The sequence below is a fragment of the Ornithorhynchus anatinus genome, chromosome 18 (assembly GCF_004115215.2).
Source record: "Ornithorhynchus anatinus isolate Pmale09 chromosome 18, mOrnAna1.pri.v4, whole genome shotgun sequence".
In the NCBI taxonomy this organism is placed as follows: domain Eukaryota; kingdom Metazoa; phylum Chordata; class Mammalia; order Monotremata; family Ornithorhynchidae; genus Ornithorhynchus; species Ornithorhynchus anatinus.
Window position 1 is genome coordinate 29,942,407 of NC_041745.1, and position 24,905 is coordinate 29,967,311.

A 24,905-nucleotide genomic window follows, 5' to 3' on the forward strand; every position below is an offset into this window, starting at 1 on the left:
AAAAAAAAAAACAATTTTCTCCGGTTTCATGTTGCGTTTTAATCGGGTGATATTACTGCTAATAATAGAACTTAGGCCTGATATTGATTCTTCTTTCGCTCCTTGTGAGCACTTTGTGCACACACTTGGTTTATCGAACGCGAGTCAGAGGCAGCTCAAGTTATCTCTGCTTTTTGCGAGAGAGAAGATTGTTTATTTTGTAGAAAGGGAACAAGGAACTCTGATTAGTATTTTCTTGGCTTTAGTGAATCCATAAGAGGAGACTATTTAGGAGAGACTTGAAGGGGCTGCCAGATAGGCAGTTTCATGGTGTTTAAAAAGTAGGTCAAGAAAGTAGGATACAAGCTGGAGGCCGAGGCCGATATTTCTGTCTGCTTTCACAGAGAGTATTTTTAAAACTTCTATTCCACCTCCGCCATACCAGCAAGAGAACATGCTCGAGGGTGGGGCTTTGGAGACGCTCTAGCGGTCGCTGTCGCTGCCGTTGTGACTGGTTTCTGAGCCACGAGGGGCTTGAATAATAATGATGCTGATAATAATAATAATTATGGTACTTGTTTAAGCGTGCTGGGGTAGATACAAGGTAATCAGATTGGACACAGTTCCTGTTCCACATGGGGCTCACACTCTTATCCTCATTTTGCAGATGAGGTAACTGAGGCACAGAGAAGTGAAGTGACTTGCCCAAAATCCCACAGCAGACATGTGCCGAATTGTACATCCCAAGCGCTTATTACAGTGCTGTGCACATATTAAGGGCTCAATAAATACTATTGAATGAATGAGTGTGGCAGAGCCAGAATTAGAGCCCAGGTCCTTCTGATTCCCAGGCCTGTGCTCTAGCCACTAAGCCAGGCTACTTCTCAAAATTCTGCCCCTTTGACCACAGTATCCCCTGCTTTTTGTTTTCAAGTCGCGCACTTGTCCTCATCTTTTACCTCGTCTTTTATGTTGTGGGGCTATCACCAGTCCCCTCTCCCTGCTTCGTACTTTTAGTTTGTGAGCCCTTTAGGGCCGGGGCCCTTGTTGGCATTTCATCTCTGGCTTGGTTTCCCAGTGCTTAGTACGACGCTCAGCAAACAGTAAATACTTTTATAAATGTGATTTCTCCTCCTCCTTCACCTCCTCCTCCAACTACCATGCCAGGACAAGGTGAAGAGGTAAAAAGCCTGGGCTTCAGCAAAGCTAAGGCTGGCTTGGGTCATTGGACTGCCTTGGGGACAAAGAAGCGGGAAGGCACCCAGCTCTGAAGCAGGCTAAAAGTACTGAAAAAAAAAAAATTCCTGAGACTGGAAAGAGAGATAAGTGCACATCAGCAGGGATGGAGGGCAGGACAACAATCTTTGATTCATTTGATATCTTTGGTGCTCTTGCTTAGTGGTTTTCATTTATTTACAAAAACAATTCATGGTGTTTATAGAAAGATGATCAATAAGTAGTAATGCTGTGCTCAACATAAGAGCCAGCTCTTCATTTTGAGCTTGGGGTTGTGAAAAGGGACAAGTCTGTTAGGGAGTATGGGAATACGTGGAAGGAGACAGATTTTGAAGGGCAGATTGGAGCAAAAGACTAAATTTGGAGCCTTTTCAAGCCCCTTTCCACCTCGTATCTCCCCCCCACACACCCATGTAAACCCCTAGTTTGGGAGACGCCTTCATCATCAAAGACAGTAGCATTAATGGTACTTATTAAATGTTTAATTGATCAGTGGAATGGAGTGCTTACTGTGTACAATGCATTGTACTAAGCATTGGGAAAGAATCCATGGGACTGATTAAGCATCTACTTAGAGAAGCAACATGACATCAGGGATAGAGCACAAGCCTGAGAGTCTGAAGGATTTTGTTCTATTGCTAGTTGCACCACTCATCTGCTATGGGACCTTGGGCAAGTCACTTCACTTTGCTGTGCCTCAGTTGCCTCATCTGTAAAACTGGGGATTAAGACTTGTGAGCCCCATGTGGGACATGGACTTTGTCCAACTTTATTAGCTTGCATCTACTCCAATGCTTAATACAGTGCAAGAACATAGTAAGTGCTAAACAAATGGCATATATAAAACAAAACAAAAATTCTGGGTGTAGAACATTATACTGGATGAGTAACTTGTTAGACACATGTGAATATAAGATAGTAGACTACAAGATCACAGGCAAACACAGACTGTATACGTTTAATGGGAGCAAAGAGAAAACATCGATACAATTGTAAGATCCTTGTGGGCAGAGATCATGTCTACCAACTCTGTTGTACTCTCCCAAGCACTTAGTTCAGTGCTCTGACCACAGTGAGTACTGAATAAATATGATTAACAGTAAAAAAAAGATATGATGAGTTAATAAGTGTAGGAAGTCACCCCATGTAAACATAAATACTAAAGGTAATATTGAGCTTGAGGGTTTGGTCCAGTAGAAAGAGTGCTGCCCCGAGAATCGAGAGAGCTGGGCCCTAGTTCTGGTTCTGCCTGTGGCTGGCTAACATCAATCAGTCGATCAATGGTATTTATTGAGCGCTTAATGTACTAAGCACTTGGGAAAGTACAGTACGACAGAGTTGTTAGACGTGTTCCCTGCCCACAGTGCGTTTACCGTCTGAGTGAAGACTGTTGATATGTACGTGCTTTTAATTGTGTTGCTCCTCTGCCCCCCTGCTTGCTCTTGGTACTCCATGCCCCAGCGGTAACCTGACTGGTAGGGGTGACGGACTGAAAGAGATGCCACGCAAACCATCAGCTTAGTAATCTGTTCCTAGTGCATGTTCTTGGGCCTGATGAGTCAATCAGGCGTCAGTGATCCGTCATTGAGTGTTTACTAAATGCAGGGCACTGTACTAAGCGGTAGGGAGAGTGTGATCAACAGAGTCAGCAGTCACATTCCTTGCCCTGATGGGAGAGTTCATTATTCACTCCCCACAGTTAGCAGTGACCCCATCGCCCCACTGGTGTTAACACCTCTGGCTTTTTAATTTTGATTTTGTATTTACAGCATTAGGTGGTTCTTTAAGCTTGATTTATCTGGGTGGATGTAAGAGCCCTTTAAAGGTTCAACGTCCAGCCCCGAGCGGAACCTGGAGCGAAACAGGAGAGGCTGAAACTTTTTCTCAGGCCTACGAAACGGATAATCCCGGGGTGGATGGCCAACTAGGGCAGTACTCCCATTAGCTCCGCTAAGCTCTGGGGTCAAACCGTTTTCCTCTCAGTTTCCCTAGGGGACGGATGAATCCAGCCTTCCAGGGGGCTTTGTGGGAATGGTTTCTGCAGCTCTCTGGTTATCCTGGTCACAGCTACTATAATCATGCAGCCTATGTGGTGCTTTGGGACCTGAATCTCTGTCTCCTGACAGGTGGAAGCTGTGTGCTGCTGCTGCTGTCGTCGCTCACTGGGAGAGCGTGGGATTGCTTCCTGGTTGTTACTGAGGGTTCAGATCGTCGATAGGGTAGTTCTGCATGGATTGGGATTGGAGAAACACTACCCCCACTTCTCTCAGGTAAGGCCTCTTGAACTGGGAGTGTCCAACGTGAATCGAGGAAACGGTGAGGGTGTGCTAAATGCTTCCTGGCATCGGGCCAGATTGCCACAGAGGCTCGTGGGGCTTAGGACCTGGATGCAGGGCTCGTGAGAGGCAGTGGGGGCTGGGGAGCCCCGCCCTCGTAGCTCCGCTAGGACGTTAAGGAAGTCCCGCCAGCGCTCGGCTGTGGTGTTGCCGCTACTGACCAGGCTTCCTCCACCACAGCCTCCCGGGGCCCACCCGCAATACCCATCCCCCACGGCGACCCGTTGCCATCTCCCGCCCTCCGCGGCGCCTCCCCGGCCGTCTCCCGGATTCCCCTCGCCACGGGTCCCCGGACCGCCACGGCCGGCGGGTTCGGAGCTGCAGCTTCTGCATCGGGTCCCGGGCTGGGACTGGTGACAGGGCTGTGGTAGAATACCACGGCCACAACCATCCCGAGGGCCGTTGGGCACCGGATCCACCACTCCAGCCCACCAGACTCTCTGACCTTCCTGTGCCACTGCTGCCACCGCCAGAGTAACTAGAGCCTTGTGAGAAGGGTGTGTTTGTGTGTGTGTGCGACTCTTGGCAGGGAATGTGTGTTTTATATTGTTTTGTTCTTTCCCAAGCGCTTAGTACAGTGTTGTGCCCACAGTAAGCACTCAGTAAATACGATTGGCCGACTGACTGAAGGGTTTTGAAACTGGGGAGAACTGTGGTCCCGGGAATTTGAAGGGAGAAGGAATTACAGTCTTGTTGGAGAGCTACTTTGCAGGATGATGATGCAGTTGTGCCACGCCATGAGCTATGTCACCACGCAACGCTGCCTGTGATGTCATCTTCACTCGAAGGTCTTGTGGGGACCTTAGACTCTCAAGCCCCGGGCCAGAACATCCCTGGATCCTCCCCTCCCTGGCACTTGTGCAGCTCCTTCCATGACTTCTCCCTGCTTGGTGTTATTAATGATAAGCTCCCTGCTTATCTGAGCCAGAAAGACCTCTCTCTCCCCAGATCACCCGTTTCCCTCATTTTCCTGGAATGGGGATCAAATCTCCAAGCTATGTTTTCAAGCCACACCCCAGGGATCCCAAATTTCTCCACCCATTTCCATGTCCTTCAGAGCTTTTGACCTCATCACTGAAACTTCTACTAGATCAAAGCACACTTTAAGGGGAGAGAAGAGTTAATAATAATAATAATGTTGGTATTTGTTAAGCGCTTACTATGTGCCGAGCACTGTTCTAAGCACTGGGGTAGACACAGGGGAATCAGGTTGTCCCACGTGGGGCTCACAGTCTTAATCCCCATTTTACAGATGAGGGAACTGAGGCACCGAGAAGTTAAGTGACTTGAAGTTAAGAGGTCTGAGGGATTGGATGGAGGATGCAGTAGGGAAAAGGGGTTCCCCTCAAAGTTTCAGATTTGAAAATTACAACAGAAAGGACAGACTGATGCATGGTAAATGCAAACTGGTGTTTGTGATCAATTAAAAGAGGCAGGTCAGCCACTCTGAGCCATTCATTATGGTTCAGCCTGGCATCCTCCCTGGAGACAGGTGGGGAATCTTTGAGTCCCTAAATCTGCAGAACCCCCAGATCTTCCCACATTCCTTATTTTTTTATTTTATACGTGTTAAGCGCTTACTATGCGTCACCAACTGTCCTAAGTACGGGAGTAGATACAAGTTAATCAGGCCTAATACGGTCCCTGCCTCACATGGGGATCCCAGTCTAAGTAGGAGGGAGAACAGGTATTGAATATCCATTTTGAAGTTGAGAAAACTGAGGCACAGAGAAGTTAAGTGGCTTGCCCAAGGTCATACAAAAGACAAGCGGGAGAGCCAGGATTTGAATCCAGGTACTTTGTTGTGTTCAGATAGGACTTGGTCAGTGGTAATCTCCCTCATCCTCCAACCCATCCTTTCTACTCAGATGGACTTTCCTGGTTTTTAAAATGCTGTTGCACTGTATGTTGAGATGACTCTCCAAGTAATAGAGGGCTTGGGAGTTGCTGTACTAGAATGGAGGGAGCAGTGTGTTCTCAGAATTGGAGTCTTTCTGTGGTGCCTGGTCAGGGGATCACCATTCTTTCCCAGCCCCTGGAATATTGCTTTTTCAGAGAGGCAGGCTTAATTTTTTTTTTTAAGGTTATTTGCCAAGTGCCAGTCACTGAACAAAATACTGGAGTAAATGCAAGATAAGTGAGCGTGGACCCAGTCCATGTCCCACATGGAGCTCGCAGTCTTAATCCCCATTTTACAGATGAGGTAACTGAGGCCCAGAGAAGTTAAGTGACTTCTCCAAGGTCACACAGCAGATAAGTGGCAGGGCTGGGATTAGAACCTATCCATCAGAAGGACTTGCAGGCCTTTGGTCCTTCCATTAGGCTCCTCTGCTTCCTCCTGGTACATTCAGTACAGTGGACCCTGTGCTTCAGGTGAGGATTGAAGGGGTGGATGTCGGACTTGGTTGAGCCAGATCTTTGAAAGCAGTTGGCCAGGACCTGCCTAGAGGGAGATGAGGTACTAATGTCCAGCGTGCCTAGGTTAACTTGTTTGGGTTCAGGACTTTGTAAAGTCCTAGAGGGCAGGGATAATGTCTACCAAATCTATTGTACTCTCCCAAGCACTTAGTACATGCTGTGCATGCAGTAAGTGCACAAAAAATACCATTGATTGATTTGCTGGTCCTCCTGCTTTCCTGTATCATGTGTTTGGGACCACTTTCCGAAGAAAAAGGTTGTTCCTGACTTTGACCCGAGTACACATTCAGGAGGGTCAGTCCCACTGCCAGCACGAAGGATGTGCACATGAGGAGCAGTGTGACTTAGTGGGAAGAGCAGAAGGAGTCAGAAGGCGTGGGTTCTAATTCCAGTTCTGCCACTTGCCTGCTCTGAACCTCAGGGTCCTCAGATATAAAAAGGATCTCCTTCCCCCTTAGATGGTGAGCCCCATGTGGGACAGTGACGGTGTCCGTCCCATTTGCTTATTGCTTATCTTGTACCCATATGGCACTTAGTACGGGGACTGGTACGTAGTAAGTGCTTAAATGCCCCAATTTTTAAAAATCATATCTTTAGAGAGTAAGTTCGTTATGGGCCGGGAACATGTCCAATAATTCTGTTGTATTGTACTCTCCCAAGCGTACTTAGTACAGTGCTCTGCAAACAGAAAGGGTGTCATAAATACTATTGATTGATTGATAAGTGTGGGGGTGTGGTCCCCAGGTCTGTCTGCCTTGCCTTTGGCCCTTGTCACTTTCACTCCACTGGAGTTGAAGTACGAGGGGCTTTGCCAGAGAAAGGAGATGATCAACAGGGCCTTCGCTCTCCTCTTTTCACCCCCCAGTCACGATGGCTGCCGTCCTCAAACCCCACAGAAAAGTCACAGCTGGGGGAAGGGCTGAGATGTCCTCTGGGAGCCTGGTTCCTTAACAGAGAACTTGTGAGCTGGCCCAGGGGCCCTGGAGAAGGAGACACCTAAGAGCCCCAAGTTGGGTTTTCTGAAAGCTCTTCTTATCCTTCAGAAGTTGGGAGGAGTCGCAGTGGAAAACAAGCTTCTTGTGAACTCTTTTGTGTGTCTGCTGCCTGCTGTGCCCCATGCATACTCCTGGGGAAGAAGTGTGGGGCCTGTTCAACTTCTCTGTGCCTCAGTTAACTCATCTGTAAAATGGGGAGTAAGACCATGAGTCCCACGAGGGACATGGACTGCATCCGGCCTGATTAGCTTGGATCTACCCCAGCACTTAGAGCAGTGGCCGACAAAGAGTAAATGCTTAATAAATTCCATTTAAAAAATATATATAAATCATTCATCTCCAAGCCCCTGTTCTCATCACCCTCTCTACGCCCGTCAAGGCCCCAAAGGACAGAGAATGTGTTGAATTCTCATCAGCGTTTCTGTCTCCAGGGTTTAGTACGGGCCCTGTTCACTGAATACTATTCTGCTTCCTTTAGGCTATAGGCTCATATGGGAAGGAATCTTGTCTACCAACTCTGTTGATTGTACTCTCCCAAGCGCTTAGTACAGTGCTCTAAACACTTTAAGCCTTCAACAAAATACCATTGACTCGTTCCTCTCATTTTAAGATGTACTTCTGGTTGCAGAGGGATTAAAACCGTTAGCTTCAAGGATCTTTCAATCCAGGTTTTAAACAAATCTCCTCAGTGCCAGACAGTTAGCGCCAAAACTAGATGGACAGCTTTGGGAAATAGAATCATCACGGGCAAGACAAAGACTGATGGAGACCGAGGAGATTAGCCTACGCTCAATGAATGTCATCTAATCTTTAAAATGTAAATATGACCCGGCTGGATGGAGAGTTGTCAAAAGGAGCTCCCCGTGCTCCTCTTGAGTGAAAATCAGATGATGCTTTGTTTCCAATCCTGATAATAGCAATACTGCCAACTGTAGTGTTTAGCGCTGACGGTGCTAAGCACTGAGATGTTATATTCATTCAGTCGTATTTGTTGAGTGCTTGCTGTGTGCGGAGCAGTGTACTAAGTGCTTGGGAGAGTACAGTATCACAATAGACAAATACATTCCCTGCCCACAGTGGGCTTAGGGTCTGTATGCAAATTGTACAGTTCCTATCCCCATGTAGGACTCCTAGTCTAAAGGGGAGGGAGAACATGTATTCTCCACTTTACAGGTGAGGAAACCGAGGTGCATAAAAGTTAAGTGAGTTGCTCAAGGTCCCATAGCTGGCAGTTGGCAGACCTGGGATTAGAGCCCAGGTCTTCTGACTCGAGGTCAGTGCTCTACCCACTAGTCCACATTGTCTCCCTTATTTCCAGATATTAAGAGCCAGCATCCCAAGAAAGAACACTTCTAAAGAGGGCCAATCCCATCCTACAAAATCTTCCAGTGGTCCCTGCTCCGTTGACATCCTTCGAGGAGTCTGTTCCAATCAATTAATGGTATTTATTGAGTGCTTATTGTTACAGAGCACTGTACTAAATGCTTGGGAGAGTACAATAAAACAGTTGGTAGACACGTTCCTTGCCCACAATGAGCTTACAGTCTAGTTCCATCATACTTTTCTCCCATCAAGTTCCTTTTATGCTCCCTTTCTTCTGAGTCTCTTCCTTTCCTCTGCCTGTTCTATTTCCTTTTCTGGGCCCCAAATTGGTTTCCCAAACTGTTATCTTCCACAACTTCCAACACTTCTCCCTTCCTTACTTTTTTTTTTTTAATGGTATTTGTTAAGTGCTTACTATATGTCAAGCACTGAGAAGCAGTGTGGCTCAGTGGAAAGAGCACATGCTTGGGAGTCAGAGGTCATGGCATCTAATCCTGGTTCCTCCACTTGTCAGCTGTGTGACTTTGGGCAAGTCACTTCACTTCTCTGTGCCTCAGTTACCTCATCTGGAAAATGAGGATTAAAACTGTGAGCCCCACGTGGGACAACCTGATTACCTTGTGTCTACCTCGGCTCTTAGAACAGTGCTTGTCATGTGGTAAGTGCTAAACAAATGCCATCATTATTAGCACTTAGTACAGTGCCTGGCACACGGTAAGCACTTAACAATTACCATCATTATTATTATTATTATTCTAAGCTCTGGGATAGGTAAAAGCAAATCGAGTTGGACAGAGTCCCTGTCCCACATGGAGCTCACAGTCTTAATCCCCATTTGACAGTTGAGGTGACTGAGGCACAGAGAAGTTAAGAGACCTGCCCCAGGTCATGCAGCAGGCAAGTGGTGGAACTGGGATTAGAACCTAACTCCATGGCCTGTGCTCTTTCCCCGAGGCCATGCGGCCTCCAATTTGTCATTCCCTCAGGTAGAGGGGTAAAAGACCCATTCCCCTCCAGAAGGAGTCAATGAATTGGGCTTTAATCCAGAAGCAGATGTTGAAAGGAATGAGCTGAGCGGTGGAGTTAGTGATTGAATCAACTGTTCTGTGTTTTTTGGGTTTGCTAGAGGATTATGCAGGGGGAGGCAACAACCGTAGAACAAATGGCAGCAGATGCAGTTTGGCATATCCATCGATCTCCCTGTTGTCCTGCACTAATCGGTCACAGCTCAGAGCTGCGGGAAACCTGAAGGAGTGAGTGGCAGAAACCAGAAGTTTCCAGTGGAGAACATTTCCCCTCCTGCCTGTTGTAGCGGGATGTGCCGTTCTACATAATTATTCTCTGTCATATAATGTAGACAGTCTCTTTTCCTGGTTTTTTCAGGATTCCCAGTTTGTCCTCGATACTAGACTGTAAACTCCTTGAGGGTCGGGATCAGATTTACCAACTCCTACTGCACTCAGTTGCTCAGCACAGTCCTCTGCACATAGTAAACACACAATAAATACTACTGATTGATGAGGATGAAGAGGTTCAGGACCTCGTTCACTTGTTTGACTTCTAGTGCGGGTTTCAAATAAAGGGGAGATTTGTTTTCTGGAATAGCGCCATCCTACACAGCCTCAAAAAATATCCTTCCATTAACCCAATTTAGCAGGGACTGTCTGTCTTCCCAGCAACTCATGGATAAAACTTTCCTTTCATCATTAATAGTATTTCAGTACTTACTCTGTGCAGGACACTATACTAAGGGCTTGAGAAAGTACAATACAATAGAGTTGGCAGACATGTTCCCTGCCAACAAGGAGCTTACAGTGTATCAGTAACATCAGGACAATTTGTTATATTCCTCTGTGCACCTCAGAAAAAATGACTGGTCCACAAGTGCCTTTTTCTTAGGTTTTCAATTCTGTTTAATTTTAAATACAATCAATTTGAAATCTCTGTATTTCTGAAAATATCATTAATTCTTGAAAAGAGTAATGGAGATCAGGAGAGTGTGGATAATAAAAATTGAAATCCATTGCCAAACCCTCATTTTCACCAGTATTCTCAATCAGTAGTGTTTTTTGAGCGTCTACTATGTGTGGACCACTGTACTAAGCACTTGGGAAATCACAGTACAAAAGAGTTCGTAGAAGGGGAGATAAACCTTAAAATAAATTCCCCATTTGTAGATAAGTGCCATGGGGCAGAAGGTGGGATGAGTATCTAGTGCTTAAGGGTCAAAGGCTACAGATCCAGAATGGGTACTCTACTATTATACTCTACTGTTTCCTGTTCCCCTAATCTATTTTAGTGTCTATCTCCTCCTTTTGACTATAAGTCCTTGTGGGCAGCGATCAGCTCTGTCATACTTTCCCAAGTGCTAAGTACAATGTTCTGCACAAGGTACGTGCTCAGTAAATACAATTGATTAAATTGATTGAGGGCCAGCAGGCAGGGGAAATGAGGGATGAATTGTGGAAAGCCTCTTGGTGGAAACATAATTTTAGTAGGGCTTTGAAGGTGTGGAGAGTGGGGTGTCTGTTGCTTATGAAAGGCAAGTGACTTCCAGGCCAGAGGGAGGATGTGGGCAAGGGGTCGTGGGTGAGATAGATGAGATCCGAGGTAAAGTGAGTAGATTGGCTTTAGAGGGGCGAAGTCTGTGGGCTGGGTTGTAGTAGGAAATAAGTGAGGTGAGCTAGGAGGGGGAAAGCTGACCGAGTGCCTTAAAGCTGATGGTAAGGAGCTTCTGTTCAATGCAGAGGTGGATGGGTAACCCACTGGAGGTTTTGGTTTTTTTAAAAATGATCTTTGTTAAGCACTTACTATGTGCCAGGCATTGTTCTAAGCTCTGGGGTAAATGCAGGGTAATTAAGCGCAGTCCATGTCCCACATGGGGCTCACAGTCTTAATCCCCATTTTACAGTTGAGGCAGCTGAGGCCCAGAAAAGTGAAATGGTTTGCCTGAGGTCACACATCAGACAAGTGGTGGACTAGGGATTAAAACCCAAGTCCTTCTGACTCTCAGGCCCCAGCTTTATCCACTAGGCCATGCTGCTTTCTCAGGAAGTTCTTGAGGGAGGGGGAGATGGGGATGGAGATTTTTTTTTTGAGAAAGTGATCTGGGCTTTGAACTGGAGTGGGGACAGACAGGAATCAGGGAGATCATTAAAGAGGCTGATACAGTAATCAAGGTGGGGTAGGATAAGTGCTTGGATCAGCAGTAGCAGTTTGGTCAGAGAAGAAAGGGAAGATTTTAGAAATGTTATTTCAGTAATAGTATTTATTGCTCTGGGCAGAGCACTCTACTCAGTGCTGTGAAAGAATGCTAGAAAAGCCTGCGCAGAATAAGTGCTCAGTAAATACCTTTGATTGGTTGGTTGGATCAGCAGCCTTTGGCTCTGGACATCTCTTTGCTCTTCTGGGAACCAGATTTGGCTCCACTGAGCTGGTGGAGAGACAAATGAAACTATTGCCCAGAGCTTCAGCTAAGTGGGGTCCTTGTTGAACACCCCACCATACGCGGTGCCGCTGTAATAAATGGCCCTGGGCTGGTGGATTCCGTATGGCCCCTCTGGGGCCTGGGTGGAAGAGTAGAAGTGTCTCATCTGTGGCCTTCCACCAGATGAGGCAATTGTCCCCAACCCCCAAAAGGCCCCAGACCTGGTTTTGTACTTTTACGGTCCCTGGGGCAGGGGAAAGCCCAGGGGGGCTCCAGGGCCTGGTGGAGGGCCCCTGGTGAGGATCAGTCTTCTTGCATCATTCGTATGGGGAAAATCTTGCCCCATTCGGCCCTGAGGTGGGGGTTCTACCCTTGTGCTGAGGGAAATCTCTGCTCACTCTGAAGGCCCCAGCAACCTTAGCAGCTCTTTGGAGCCGAGAAGGAAGGAGGAAGATGGGGCACAGCTGGCAGGAACAGGAGGAGGGGATGGGGTAGATCGTAATCATCCACCTCCCAGCCTTAGGAAGCCATCTCCTTGCCCCTGAGCCACATAGGCCAAATCTCTCCCTGGGTGGGGAGGACAGGACATTTCCAACCCTTTAATTTGAAGTGAACTAGTAAACACACAATAATGTGTGTTTATGTTGAATGATTGGCTCTTGGTGCACAACTGCTCCAAGATTTCAATCTCTTTGGTGCTTCTGCATGAAAATGTGACCCGTCCTTGATCTAGAGTCTGGATAATCAATCCCCAAAAAACAAAGATTTGGATAGGATAATTTTATGGATGCCATAAAGAGGTGATACAGAGTCTGTAAGGCCCAAGCTGCCAGCACATGGCATAGATTTTAATGAAACAAGATGGTAATCTTTGGGAACAAGGGCACTGACAATACCATTCTGGCATAAAAACATTAGTGGGCATTAATGTGTGGCTTTGTGCCTGGGATTCATATAGTTGGAAGGGTTAGGTTAGTTCCGTGATGAGCTAAAGCTTGTTGTGGGCAGGGAATGTGTCTGCTTATTGTTATATTGTACTCTCCCAAGTGCTTAGTACAGTGCTCTGCACACAGTAAGCACTGAATGAATATGATTGATTGATTGGGAACGATACTGAAATCATTCATTCAATGATTGAATTTTGGGGGCACTTACTGTGTGCAGAGCACTGTACTAAGTGCTTGGGAGAGTACAATATAACAGACACATTTCTTGTCCAAAATGAGCTTGCAACTAGAGAGGGAAATGGACATTGATGTAAAGTGATAGTCAAAGTGATGTTGGAAGCCTCAGTTTCCAGAATTCAGTCTTGAAAAGGAATGACCAGGAGGTACCCTTGGGGTGGCCTCAGGAGCCCTTTTACTTGCTTGCTGTTAATACTAAGTGGAAACCAGTTTCCACCTGTTAACTTTCACACTGTCATATAAGCTTCTTGAAGGCACAGAGCATACCTTCCTTTCAATCAATCAATCAATCATATTTATTGAGCACTAACCATGTGCAGAACATTGTTCTAAACATTTGGGAGAGTACAATGTAACCTACAATGACCTTATGGGTCAGCAGGGAAGACAGACATAAATATTAATAAATTATTGATATGTACATAAGTGTACAGTCCTCTAGACTGTGAGCTCACTGTGGGCAGGGAATGTCACTGTTTATTGTTGTATTGGACTTTCCGAAGTGCTTAGTAGAGTGCTGTGCACACAGTAAGTGCTTAGTATACCCCAGCGCTTAGAACAGTGCTCGGCACATAGTAAGCGCTTAACAAATACCAACATTATTAGTAAGTACGATTAATTAATAAGCATGATTGCATGAATGAATAAGTGCTGTGGGGCTGAGGGAGGGGTGAATAAAAGGAGCAAATCCAAGTTTAAGGGTAACACAGAAGGGAGTGGGAGAAGAGGAAATGAGGGCTTAGTTGGGAAAGACCTCTTGGAGGAGATATGTTTTTAATAAGGCTTTGAAGGTAGGGAGAGTGATCATCTGTCAGATATAAAGGAGGAGGACGTTTTAGGCCAGGGGCAGGACGTGGGCGAGAGGTTGGCGGCGAGATAGGTGGGGTTGAAGAACAGTGAGTAGACTGACATTAGTTGAACCAAGTGTGCTGCCTGGATTGTAGTCAGAAATCAGGGAGGTAAGGTAAGAGGGAGCGAGGGGGCAAGGTACTTTAAAGCCATTGTTAAGGAGTTTCTGCTTGATAAACTGCTCTAGTGTACTTTCTTAAGTGCTTATTACAGTGCTCTGCGCATAGACAGCATTCATTAGATGACATCGATGGAGATGATATGAGCATCATTTTGCCTTTCATTATTGGTCCCCTGGGGGAAGTTTGGAGTCTCTCAGAAGACCGTCATCCATTGCATACCCTCGCAGTTTCAGAGTTTGAACACCCTTTACCACAGCGTTGCTCAACCTGCGTTAGGTGGGGACTTCCCGGCTACCATGTTGGATTTGCTGAACAGATTGGGAATCTAAGATAGTATTTTCCCAGAACCGGATGCTGTGCCAATAGCCGGCTTGCATCAGTTTGGTTGTCCAAATGCCTTTGTGGGCACACCTCTAAGCTTTGGTTAGTTTTTGTGTAAAAGGGGAATTCCAGTGGCAATTCCTTGTCTTCTGGAGTTCGATTAGCTTCACCTGGAGTTGCAATCAATCAAAAAATCAAAACAATCAAGTTTTTCCAAAAGGAGTAATACATTTTACGGAGGGTATTATGACCCTCTTGCACCAAATGACTGACAGGGTTTGAAAAAAAGAAAGGAAATGTGTCTTGTCTAAGCTTGTATAGCTCTGGGATAATTTATAGCCCTAAATCATTTATTTATATAAATGTCTTTCTATACCTCTAGAAGGATCTGCTGAGGCCTCTTGATGGTACATCTCCTCCAAAAAGTCTTCTCTGACTAGACCCCCCTTTCCTATTCTCTCACTCCCTTTTGAATCATCTGACTTGCTCCCTTTGTTAAAATCGTCTCCTCCCAGCTCTACAGCACTTATGTACATATCTGTAATCTATTCATATTAATGTCTGTCCCCCATTCTCTTTACTCTCAAATTGTAACCTCAAATTGTGGGCAGAGAATGTGTCTGTTTGTTGTACTCTCCCAAGCACTTTGTACAGTGCTCTGCATACAGTAAGCACTCAATAAGTACAACTGAGTGAACAAAGCTGTAGAAAGAAAGCAGTCTCCTAGCATTGAAGTTATGCTCACATGGGTGGAACCTCTGAGGAGAATGGACATCCCCCACAGCTCCTGTACTTTAAACTGAGATGGAGACGTCAAAAGCTGGAGCAAACATTTGAAGGCTGCAGTACAACAAAACCTCTAGACTGTAAGCTCGTTGTGGGCAGGGAATATGTCTATTGTTGTACTGTACTCTCCCAAGCGCTTAGTACAGTTCTCTGCACACAGTAAGTGCTCAATAAATATAATTGAATGAACAATCCCTGGACAATGTCATTCATTCATTCATTCAATAGTATTTATTGAGCGCTTACTATGTGCAGAGCACTGTACTAAGCGCTTGGGATGAACAAGTCGGCAACAGATAGAGACAGTCCTTGCCGTTTGACGGGCTTACAGTCTAATCGGGGGAGACGGACAGACAAGAACAATGGCACTAAACAGCGTCAAGGGGAAGAACATCTCGTAAAAACAATGGCAACTAAATAGAATCAAGGCGATGTACAATTCATTAACAAAATAAATAAGGTAACGAAAATATATACAGTTGAGCGGACGGGTACAGTGCTGTGGGGATGGGAAGGGAGAGGTGGAGGAGCAGAGGGAAAAGGGGAAAATGAGGCTTTAGCTGCGGAGAGGTAAAGGGGGGATGGCAGAGGGAGTAGAGGGGGAAGAGGAGCTCAGTCTGGGAAGGCCTCTTGGAGGAGGTGATTTTTAAGTAAGGTTTTGAAGAGGGAAAGAGAATCAGTTTGGCGGAGGTGAGGAGGGAGGGCGTTCCAGGACCGCGGGAGGACGTGACCCAGGGGTCGACGGCGGGATAGGCGAGACCGAGGGACGGCGAGGAGGTGGGCGGCAGAGGAGCGGAGCGTGCGGGGTGGGCGGTAGAAAGAGAGAAGGGAGGAGAGGTAGGAAGGGGCAAGGTGATGGAGAGCCTTGAAGCCTAGAGTGAGGAGTTTTTGTTTGGAGCGGAGGTCGATAGGCAACCACTGGAGTTGTTTAAGAAGGGGAGTGACATGCCCAGATCGTTTCTGCAGGAAGATGAGCCGGGCAGCGGAGTGAAGAATAGACCGGAGCGGGGCGAGAGAGGAGGAAGGGAGGTCAGAGAGAAGGCTGACACAGTAGTCTAGCCGGGATATAACGAGAGCCCGTAATAGTAAGGTAGCCGTTTGGGTGGAGAGGAAAGGGCGGATCTTGGCGATATTGTAGAGGTGAAACCGGCAGGTCTTGGTAACGGATAGGATGTGTGGGGTGAACGAGAGGGACGAGTCAAGGATGACACCGAGATTGCGGGCCTGCGGGACGGGAAGGATGGTCGTGCCATCCACGGTGATGGAGAAGTCTGGGAGCGGACCGGGCTCGGGAGGGAAGATGAGGAGCTCAGTCTTGCTCATGTTGAGTTTTAGGTGGCGGGCAGACATCCAGGTGGAGACGTCCCGGAGGCAGGAGGAGATGCGAGCCTGAAGGGAGGGGGAGAGGACAGGGGCGGAGATGTAGATCTGCGTGTCATCTGCGTAGAGATGGTAGTCAAAGCCGTGAGAGCGAATGAGTTCACCGAGGGAGTGAGTGTAAATGGAGAACAGAAGAGGGCCAAGAACTGACCCTTGAGGAACTCCAACAGTTAAAGGATGGGAGGGGGAGGAGGCTCCAGCGTAGGAGACCGAGAATGATCGGCCAGAGAGGTAAGAGGAGAACCAGGAGAGGACAGAGTCCGTGAAGCCAAGGTGAGATAAGGTACGGAGGAGGAGGGGATGGTCGACAGTGTCAAAGGCAGCAGAGAGGTCAAGGAGGATCAGAATGGAGTAGGAGCCATTGGATTTGGCAAGAAGGAGGTCATGGGTGACCTTAGAGAGAGCAGTCTCGGTAGAGTGGAGGGGACGGAAGCCAGATTGGAGGGGGTCTAGGAGAGAATGGGAGTTAAGGAATTCTAGGCATCGATTGTAGACGACTCGTTCTAAGATTGTCTCAGCTCAGCCGAAAACTCAGTCAGTTGTCCCAAAACAGCTTGATGCCCTGCTGTCGAAAAAGGGGCAGCTGTTTTCCAGCAGAAGCTTCATATCCATAATTTTATATTAGTGGCTGTCTCTCCCTCTAGACTGTAAGCTTACTGTGGGCAGGAAACTTGTCTATCAATTCTATTATATTGGACTCTCCCGAGCACTTAGTTCAATCGTCTGCACACAGTAAGCTTTCAATAAATGCCACTGAGAGACTGACAGAGCAGAATCCTGAGACAAAGAGGCAACAGTGTAGGAACTGTGGGTCCCCCATTGGCTTTCCAGGTACACTTTTTTAAATGATATTTAAGCACTTACTTTGTGCCAGGCACTGGCTTAAACGCTGAAGCAGATACAAGCTAATCAGATTGGACACAGCCCAAGTCCCACATGGGGCTCACAGTTTTAATCCTTATTTTACAGATATGGTAGCTGAGGCACAGATAAGTGAAGTGACTTGCCCAAAGTCACACACAAGACAAGAGGCAGAGCTGGGATTAGAACCTAGGTCCTTCTGACTCTCAGGCCTATGCTCTTTCCACTAGGCCACACTGCTTCTCTATGGATACACATGTATCCATAGGTGAATTTCACCATCGGCGGGGTCTTCATTGAATGCTATTGACAACCAGTCCTTCATGCTTCCCTAGGTGGAAGCACTGTGGCCTCAGTTTCCTCAGCTGTAAAATGAGCATTCAAAACTGGTTCTGCCTTCTAGTTAAATGGTGGGTTCCATCTGAGACAGGGACTGTGTCTGACCTGATTAAATTGTATCTTCCCTAGGGCTCAGAACAGTATTTGACACATAATGAGCATTTAACAAATACCATAACCCCCTCTCCCTGCCCCAAACTAATAGAGATGCTCTTCAAAGCATGGAGCTAAATGAGAATCCCAGGGGCATGTGTGGATGGTTTAGAGTATAGAGAAGTATATAGGTAGAGGTCAGGGAGAACCTGTTATACCAGCTCTCTCCTCCACTCCATGATGATGATTATGGTATTTGTTAAGTGCTTAAAGTGTCAGGTACTGTTCTAAGCACTTGGATAGTTAATTAGGTTGGACACAGTCCCTGGCCCACGTGGGACTCCCAGTCTAAGTGGGAAGAAAAATGAGGATCGAGTCTCTATTTTATAGTTGAGGAAACTGAGGCCCAGAGAAGTGAAGTGACTTGCCCCAGATCACACAGCAGAGAAGTGGCAGAGTTGGGATTAGAACCCAGGTCCTTCTGACTCCCAGGCCTATGCTCTGTCCACTAGGCCATGCTGCTTCTCTACATCCATAGTAAGGGCTTGGGAGAGTACAAATACCATAATACTTAATAAATACCATTATTATTATTTTTAAAATACCTGATCCCTGCCATTATGGAGGTTCCGGTGTTTGTCCTGTGTCCCCCTCCTCCTCACTGCTGTACCCACTCACCTCGTAGGTGGGCAGGAGAATGTGTGATTGTCCAGCTTGTGCCCACCATTTTCATCTTCCTCTGCCTTGGTGCCCAAGCACCGCAAAAGCGGTGTGATGGATGGCAGTGACTTCATTGGAGAGCCAGAGACCTGGGTGGTGATAGAATCCCTGAGTAGTGTTAACCAGTCTTCCACTTTGGAGTAGATGGTGGTGTTCATGTGATCGGAACTCCAGAAATGCCCTAGGCTGGGGAATTCCAAGGAGCAAGAAAGGTGGTTTGGAGGGATTAGCTATTCATTAGCTATAAACATGGTGCCTTTTTAATAGATCGGCTCAATCCAATCGTGTCCGCTTTGTGAGAGGGACTCATGGCTGCTGAATTGATTCAGCGGTGGGTATGCCATTCTGGGTGTGCCGGGGTGGGTAGTAGCCGGAATACGACATGCACTGTCGGAGGACCCACAGAAAGGGCCAGGGTTTTTTTTGTTTTTGTTTTTTTGTTTTGTTTTACCTCCGATGTCGCCACTGCATTGGAAATGCAGACTGGTCTGACCTTCTGTGGCTGATCAGAGTTTGTACAGCGGCATGCTGACCTTCTGTGGTGTGCTTTCCCTTGGTGAAATGGCGGGCGAGGTTCTCTTCTTGTGGCTGCCAATAGGGTGACCACACGGTCAGTGAGCGATCTGCACACGAGGGCGTTTGGACGTGAGGCCGTCCTGCCCTGCTCGCCCTGGGCTGAGCCGTCTCCATTGGACCAAGACGTCATGAGCGGAGAGCAGAGGTGGTCTCACAGAGTCCATTGGCGTTCACCACCTCCGCCCTGGCTTCCTTTCTTTGGAGGTCGTGTGATTGATCGCCGGGGCATGAGTTAGGTCTCTGTTTCTGTTCGGGAAACTTCTGAGTTCCAGAGATTTCCAATCATTCAGTATTTTAAAAACACACTACCAAAGAGAGATTAACTGGGAGTCCAAAAAACAGTATTAATAATATAATAATAGTAATAGTGGTATTTGTTAAGAATTTACTATGTGCCAAGGACTGTACTGAGTGATGGGGTGGGTACAAACTAATTGGGTTGGACTCAGTCCCTGTCCCACGTGGGGCTCACAGTCTTAATCCCCATTTTACAGATGAGGTTAACTGAGGTACAGAGAAGTGAAGCGACTTGCCCAAGGTTTCACAACAGACAAGTGGCAGAACCAGGATTAGAACCCAGGTCCTTCTGACTCCCAGACCCTGCTCTATCCACTAGGCAATCTTTTCATCCTAGGACTCTGTTTTCCGCAGGGACACCAGGATGCTTGGGTTCTCCCCTTTTAGATCCATTTGTGTGGCTAATGACATCCCTAGTTGTCCACTCTGCTTCCCTGGCTTTCTCCAGAGTGATCCAACTTGGACAGCTCATCGTGGGAACCGGGGCATCAGGACCACACAGCGTGACTTAATGGCAAGAACCTGGGTTTGGGAGTCAGAGGACGTGGGTTCTAATCCCGGCTCTACCACTTGTCTGCTGTATGACCTTGGGCAAGTCATTTAGGTTCTCTGTGCCTCGGTTATCTTATCTGTAAAATGGGGATTGTCCCATGTAGAACAATCTGATTACCTTGTAATTACCCCCATCGTTTAGAGCAGTGCTTGGCACATATTAAGGTCTTAACAAATACCATAATTATTATTTTTATTTTTTAATATGAGGGGAGGAAGGAAAATGATCTGCTGACACCTTCCAAAACTGTTAATTTTCCTTTTCCTCCACCTAAGTGTTACCCAGTTAGGTAAGATGCAGTGCTTCAGGGCATCACACCCTACCCTAAGCATTGACTTTTCAATAGTAGTTAGCATTAAGCACTTCCTGTATGCAGATTGCTGTAGTACTAATAATAATTATGGTATTTGTTAAGTGCTTACTATGAGCCAAGCACTATTCTGAGTGCTGGGGCATCTACAAAGTTATCTGTTTGGACACAGTCCCTCTCCCGCATGGGGCTCACAGTCTAGGTAGGAGGGAATAGGATTTAATCCCCATTTTTACAGATGAGGAAACAGGCACAGAGAAGTTAAGTGACTTACCCAAGGTTTACACAGCAGACTAGTGGCAGACCTGGGATTAGAACCCAGGACCTCTGACTCCTGTGCCTGTGCTCTCTCTGACTAGGCTATTCAAGCACTGGCAAAGACTACACGGGTGGGAAATAGAGGGGGTTCTTGGCCCTTAAGAAGATCACCATTTAATGAGATGAGAGGGGAGAGGGGTCTGGTGACAGATACAGAAGGAAAAATGAAACACTAAAACAGCAACATAAAAGAAAGGGAAGGATGTGCAAGATAAAAGCAAAAGGCAGTCGAGTACTGTAGCTAGCGGAGCAGAATTTCTGTCTCCTTGCGGCTCAGTCTAAATAATACTAATTGTCTTATTTGGTACGCACTTATTAAGTACTGGGGCTGATATAACACAATCAGATCAGACACAGTCCCTTTTGCACATGGAGTTCAAAATCGAAGGGAAAAGAAAACAGCTACTGAATCCCCATTTTAAAAGAAGCAGCCTGACCTTGTGGATAGAACATGGGCCTGATAGTCGAAGGACCTGGGTTCTAATCCCAGCTCCACCACTTGTCTGCTGGGTGACCTTGGGGAAATTACTTAAACTCTCTGCGGTTCAGTTACATCATCTGTAAAATGGGGATTAAGACTGTGAGCCCCATGTGGGACTTGGACTGTGTCCAATCCGATTACCTTGTATCTATACCCCAATTCTTAGAATGGTGTCTGGCACATAGTAAGTGCTTAACAGATACTTTAAAAAAAAAAAGCGGGACCTGAAGCACAGTGAAGTGACTTGCCCAAGGTCATACAGCAGGCAGGGGCCGGAGATGGGATTAGAATGCAGGTCTCCTGACTCCCAATGTTGTCGCACTAACAGTGACCACTGGAGTACCCGCCAGACCCTTCCTGAGGTTTCTCTGTGGTGGCCGTTCTTTTCTTCTGATGTCCTCCTTCCCGCCAGGTAGACGTGAGGCAGAATGGGATGGAGGCGCCAAGATGATGCTGAGGGGAGGCATTGTGGATATCCGAGATGGCAACGTGGAGACTGCCATTTTACTCGGAAGGTGGTTTTTAATGCAAACACTGCGTTCCATGGTGACTTCCTCACTGACTTCATTCCGTATCTTCCAGGTTGAACCGCGAAGAACTCCCGACTGTAAAAGGAATTTCATGGCTCCCAAATGGCAGACTGAGCCTTAATTTGGAAGTAAACTTGCCAATCCCGGTCGAGCTTCTCTGAGACCGTGAATCAGGAATGAAGCCGCCATTATGCCGTCCAGCCCGGAAGCCCACTTTGGCATCCAAGAACTGTTAACCAGCATTAACTTGGGGCAGTACCTGCCCTGCTTTCTGGAGTCGGGGTACGTCACTATACAGGATTGTGCAGGAATCAATAACAGCGTGCTCCTGAAAATAGGAGTGTTCCCCACTGGTCACCGCAGACGTATCCTTAAGCAGCTGGAGATCATCTCCTCCAAAATGCAGGCATCAGCAATCTACGCCTGTGTTCGGAAAGCCAAGAACAGAGTGGCTTTAAGGGACGTTCGGGCCTTCCCTTGCCCCCTGGATATGCCGTGTTCCGACGGAGCTCAGGATGTCGATCCAGAACCCCAGGAGGTATCCGCCAAACCCTCTGACGAGACGGACATCTGGGTGTTGAGTGCAGGATCTCCCAAATCTGAAGATAAGCCCTCGCCCTCCAAACCCAGAACCTTTCCACTTCCCGAAGTTGTCTCTCCTCAGAAACTGGACTCTCTTCGAAACAAGACCTCCAACCTGGAAAGTAGAAGGAGCCCCACCCTCAACCCCAGGCAGACTCCTCCTCGTTCAGAGGAAGCGGGACCCTCCAAACAAGCAGATTTGAACTTTGCCAGTCTCAATCCTTTTCAGACCAAGGAACCGATCCAGTTTTCTTCCTTCGGCTTTTGCGCCCCCAGAACCAGTCCTGACCAGGACCCCGAGCGTTCGCCTCCTTCGTTTTTTGAATTCAAAGGAGAAATGGTGGTGAATGATTTGTATGTGTCATCCACCAAGAGTAGGACGCCTGTGAGGAGCCGGAGTAAACTGGTTTCCAGGCCAACAAGGTCTTTCATGTTACGACACCGGCCGGTTCCTGAAATTCCAGCATCATCCAAGGGATCGGTTTCAGGCAGGTGAGATTGTCGGGCTAAATGGACTCTGCTGAAGGGATTGGGTTTAAATAGTGTCCATTTTTATTTCCTGTGATATTTAAGTGTTTACTGTGGTTTAAACTCTTTTCTAAGCTCTGAAAAGTGGCTATCTTGAAGCAGCATGACCTAGTGGAAAGAGCATGGGCCTGGGAGTCAGAAGATCTGGGTTCTAATCCCTGCCAGTTCCTAGCTGTGTAACCTTGGGCAAGTTACTTAACTTCTCTGTGCCTTAGTTTTCTCAAATGTAAAATGGGGATTCAATACCTGTTCTCCCTCCCACGTAAGGCTATGAGCCCCATCCTGAACAGGGACTCTGTCTGACCTAATTGACTTATACCTACTCCAGCACTTAGAGCAGTGCTTAACACATAGTGAGCACTTAACAAGTGCTATCAAACAAACTTCTTTGATCAGCTTGGGTGATGTGAGCCTCCGCATTAGGTTTGGATTCCTTTGCTCCCTCAAAGTTTTTTTTCTTTCACTACTTCAGGGGCCATCACCCTTCTGAACTTCTATCCCCTCTGCTCTGTTCTCTTCCTTTTTTTTTAAATGGTATTTGTTAAGCACTTATTATGTGCCAAACATTATTCTAAGCGCTAAAGTAGATCCAATACGAACAGGCCGGACACAGTGCTTGTCCCACATTGGGCTTATGGTCTAAGTAGGAGGGAAACGAGCTTTGAATCCCCATTTTACAGTTGAGGTATTCTCAGGGGAAAAGGAGACTCGAGACATTTTCGTAACTGTTTTGACTTAAATCAGAATGGCTTATATTATGGCAGGAGGGCTATTATCTATGTGTCTCCTGAAGTTGAAACAATGATCCTGATTGAACTGGGCTAATAACAATAATAGTTGTGGTATTTAAGCTCTTACTATGTGCCACACACTTTGGTAGAGACAATAAAAATAGATCGGACACATCCTGTCTCCTGGGGCTCACATTTTAAGAAAGGAGGAATAAGAGATAATCAATTCTCCATTTTGCAGATGAGGAAATTGAGGCACAGAGAAGTGAAGTGTCCTGCCCGAGGTCCCACATAAGTCCAGTGGTGGAGCTGGGAATAGAGGTGTGGTCCCCTGACTCCCAGGTTTTGAAGATGGGGAGAGTGGTGGTCTTTCAAATATGAAGAGGGAGAGAATTACAGGTCAGAGCCCAAGGGGTCAATAATAAGATAGATGAGATCAAGATACGGTCTGGTTTGGTGTGGGAAATAAACGAGGTAAGGTTGGAGGGGGAGAGCTGATTGAGTGCCTTAAAGCTGATGGTAAGGAGTTTCTGTTTGTTTGATGCGGAGGTGGATGAGCAACCCAGTGGAGATTCTTGAGGAGTGGAAAGGTGGGGACTGAACTTTTTTTTTTAAAGAAAGTGATCCAGGCAGCAGAGTGAAGTATGAATTGGAGTGGGGAGAGGCAGGAGGCAGGGAGGTCAGTGAGGAGGCTGATACAATAGTCAGTGCTTGGATCAATGTAGCAGCAATATCGTACTCTCCTGAGCACTCATTACAATGGTCTGAGCAAAATAAGCACATAATAAGTACAATTGATGGAGAGGAAAGGCCAGATTTTAGGGATTTTATGTAAATAGAACTGACAGGATTTGGTGACGGCTTGAACATGTGGGTTGAATGAGAGGGATGAGTTGAGGATAATGCCAAATTTCCGTGATCGTGAGACAGGGAGGATGGTGGTGTTTATAATAATGGAAAAGTCAGGTGGTGGGAAGATGAGTTTTGTTTTTGAAAGGTCAAGTTTGAGGTGTATGTGAGGCATCCAAATAGAGATGTCTTGAAAGCTGGAGTAAAAACGAGGCAGCAGAGATGGAAAGAGATCAGGGCTGTAGATGTAGATTTGAGAATCATTTGCCCAGAGATGGTAATTAAAACCATAGGTGTAAATGAGTTCTCCAAGAGAGTTAGGGTAGATGGAGAATAGAAGGGGACCCAGAAATGAGCCTTGAAGGACTCCCACAGTTAGGGGATGGGAGGCAGAGACTGTGAAAAGTGCCTGAGAATGAGCAGCCAGAGGGATCACCTTGGATAGGACAGGTTCCTTGGAGTGACAGAAGGTGGGACCAAAATGGAGGGAGTCAAGGAGAGAATTGGAGGAGAGGAATTTGAGACAGAGGGTGTAGACAATTCGCTCAAGGAGTTTGGAGAGGAATGGCGGAAGGGAAATGGGATGATAATTGAAAGAGCTGGGCGTGCGTGTGCGCACACACACCCAAACACGCATGCATGCATGCTACAATGAGAAGCAGCGTGGCTCAGTGGAAAGAGCCCGGGCTTTGGAGTCAGAGGTCATGAGTTCAAATCCCGGCTCTGCCACTTGCCAGCTGTGTGACTGTGGGCAAGTCGCTTCACTTCTCTGTGCCTCAGT

The 24,905-nt window shown here is 46.9% G+C and overlaps 1 protein-coding gene across 1 annotated transcript in view; it reads left to right on the top strand.

Annotated features, from left to right (window-relative positions):
• ARAP2 (ArfGAP with RhoGAP domain, ankyrin repeat and PH domain 2) overlaps positions 1–24,905 on the top strand; it is a 167,341-nt gene that overhangs the window by 1,918 nt on the left and 140,518 nt on the right. Inside the window, exons 2-3 of the mRNA XM_029083452.2 lie at positions 3,342–3,485; positions 21,487–22,508. Of these exons, the coding sequence (XP_028939285.1) occupies positions 21,625–22,508 (884 nt within the window). The 5' untranslated portion in view covers positions 3,342–3,485; positions 21,487–21,624. The remainder of the gene's footprint in view (positions 1–3,341; positions 3,486–21,486; positions 22,509–24,905) is intronic.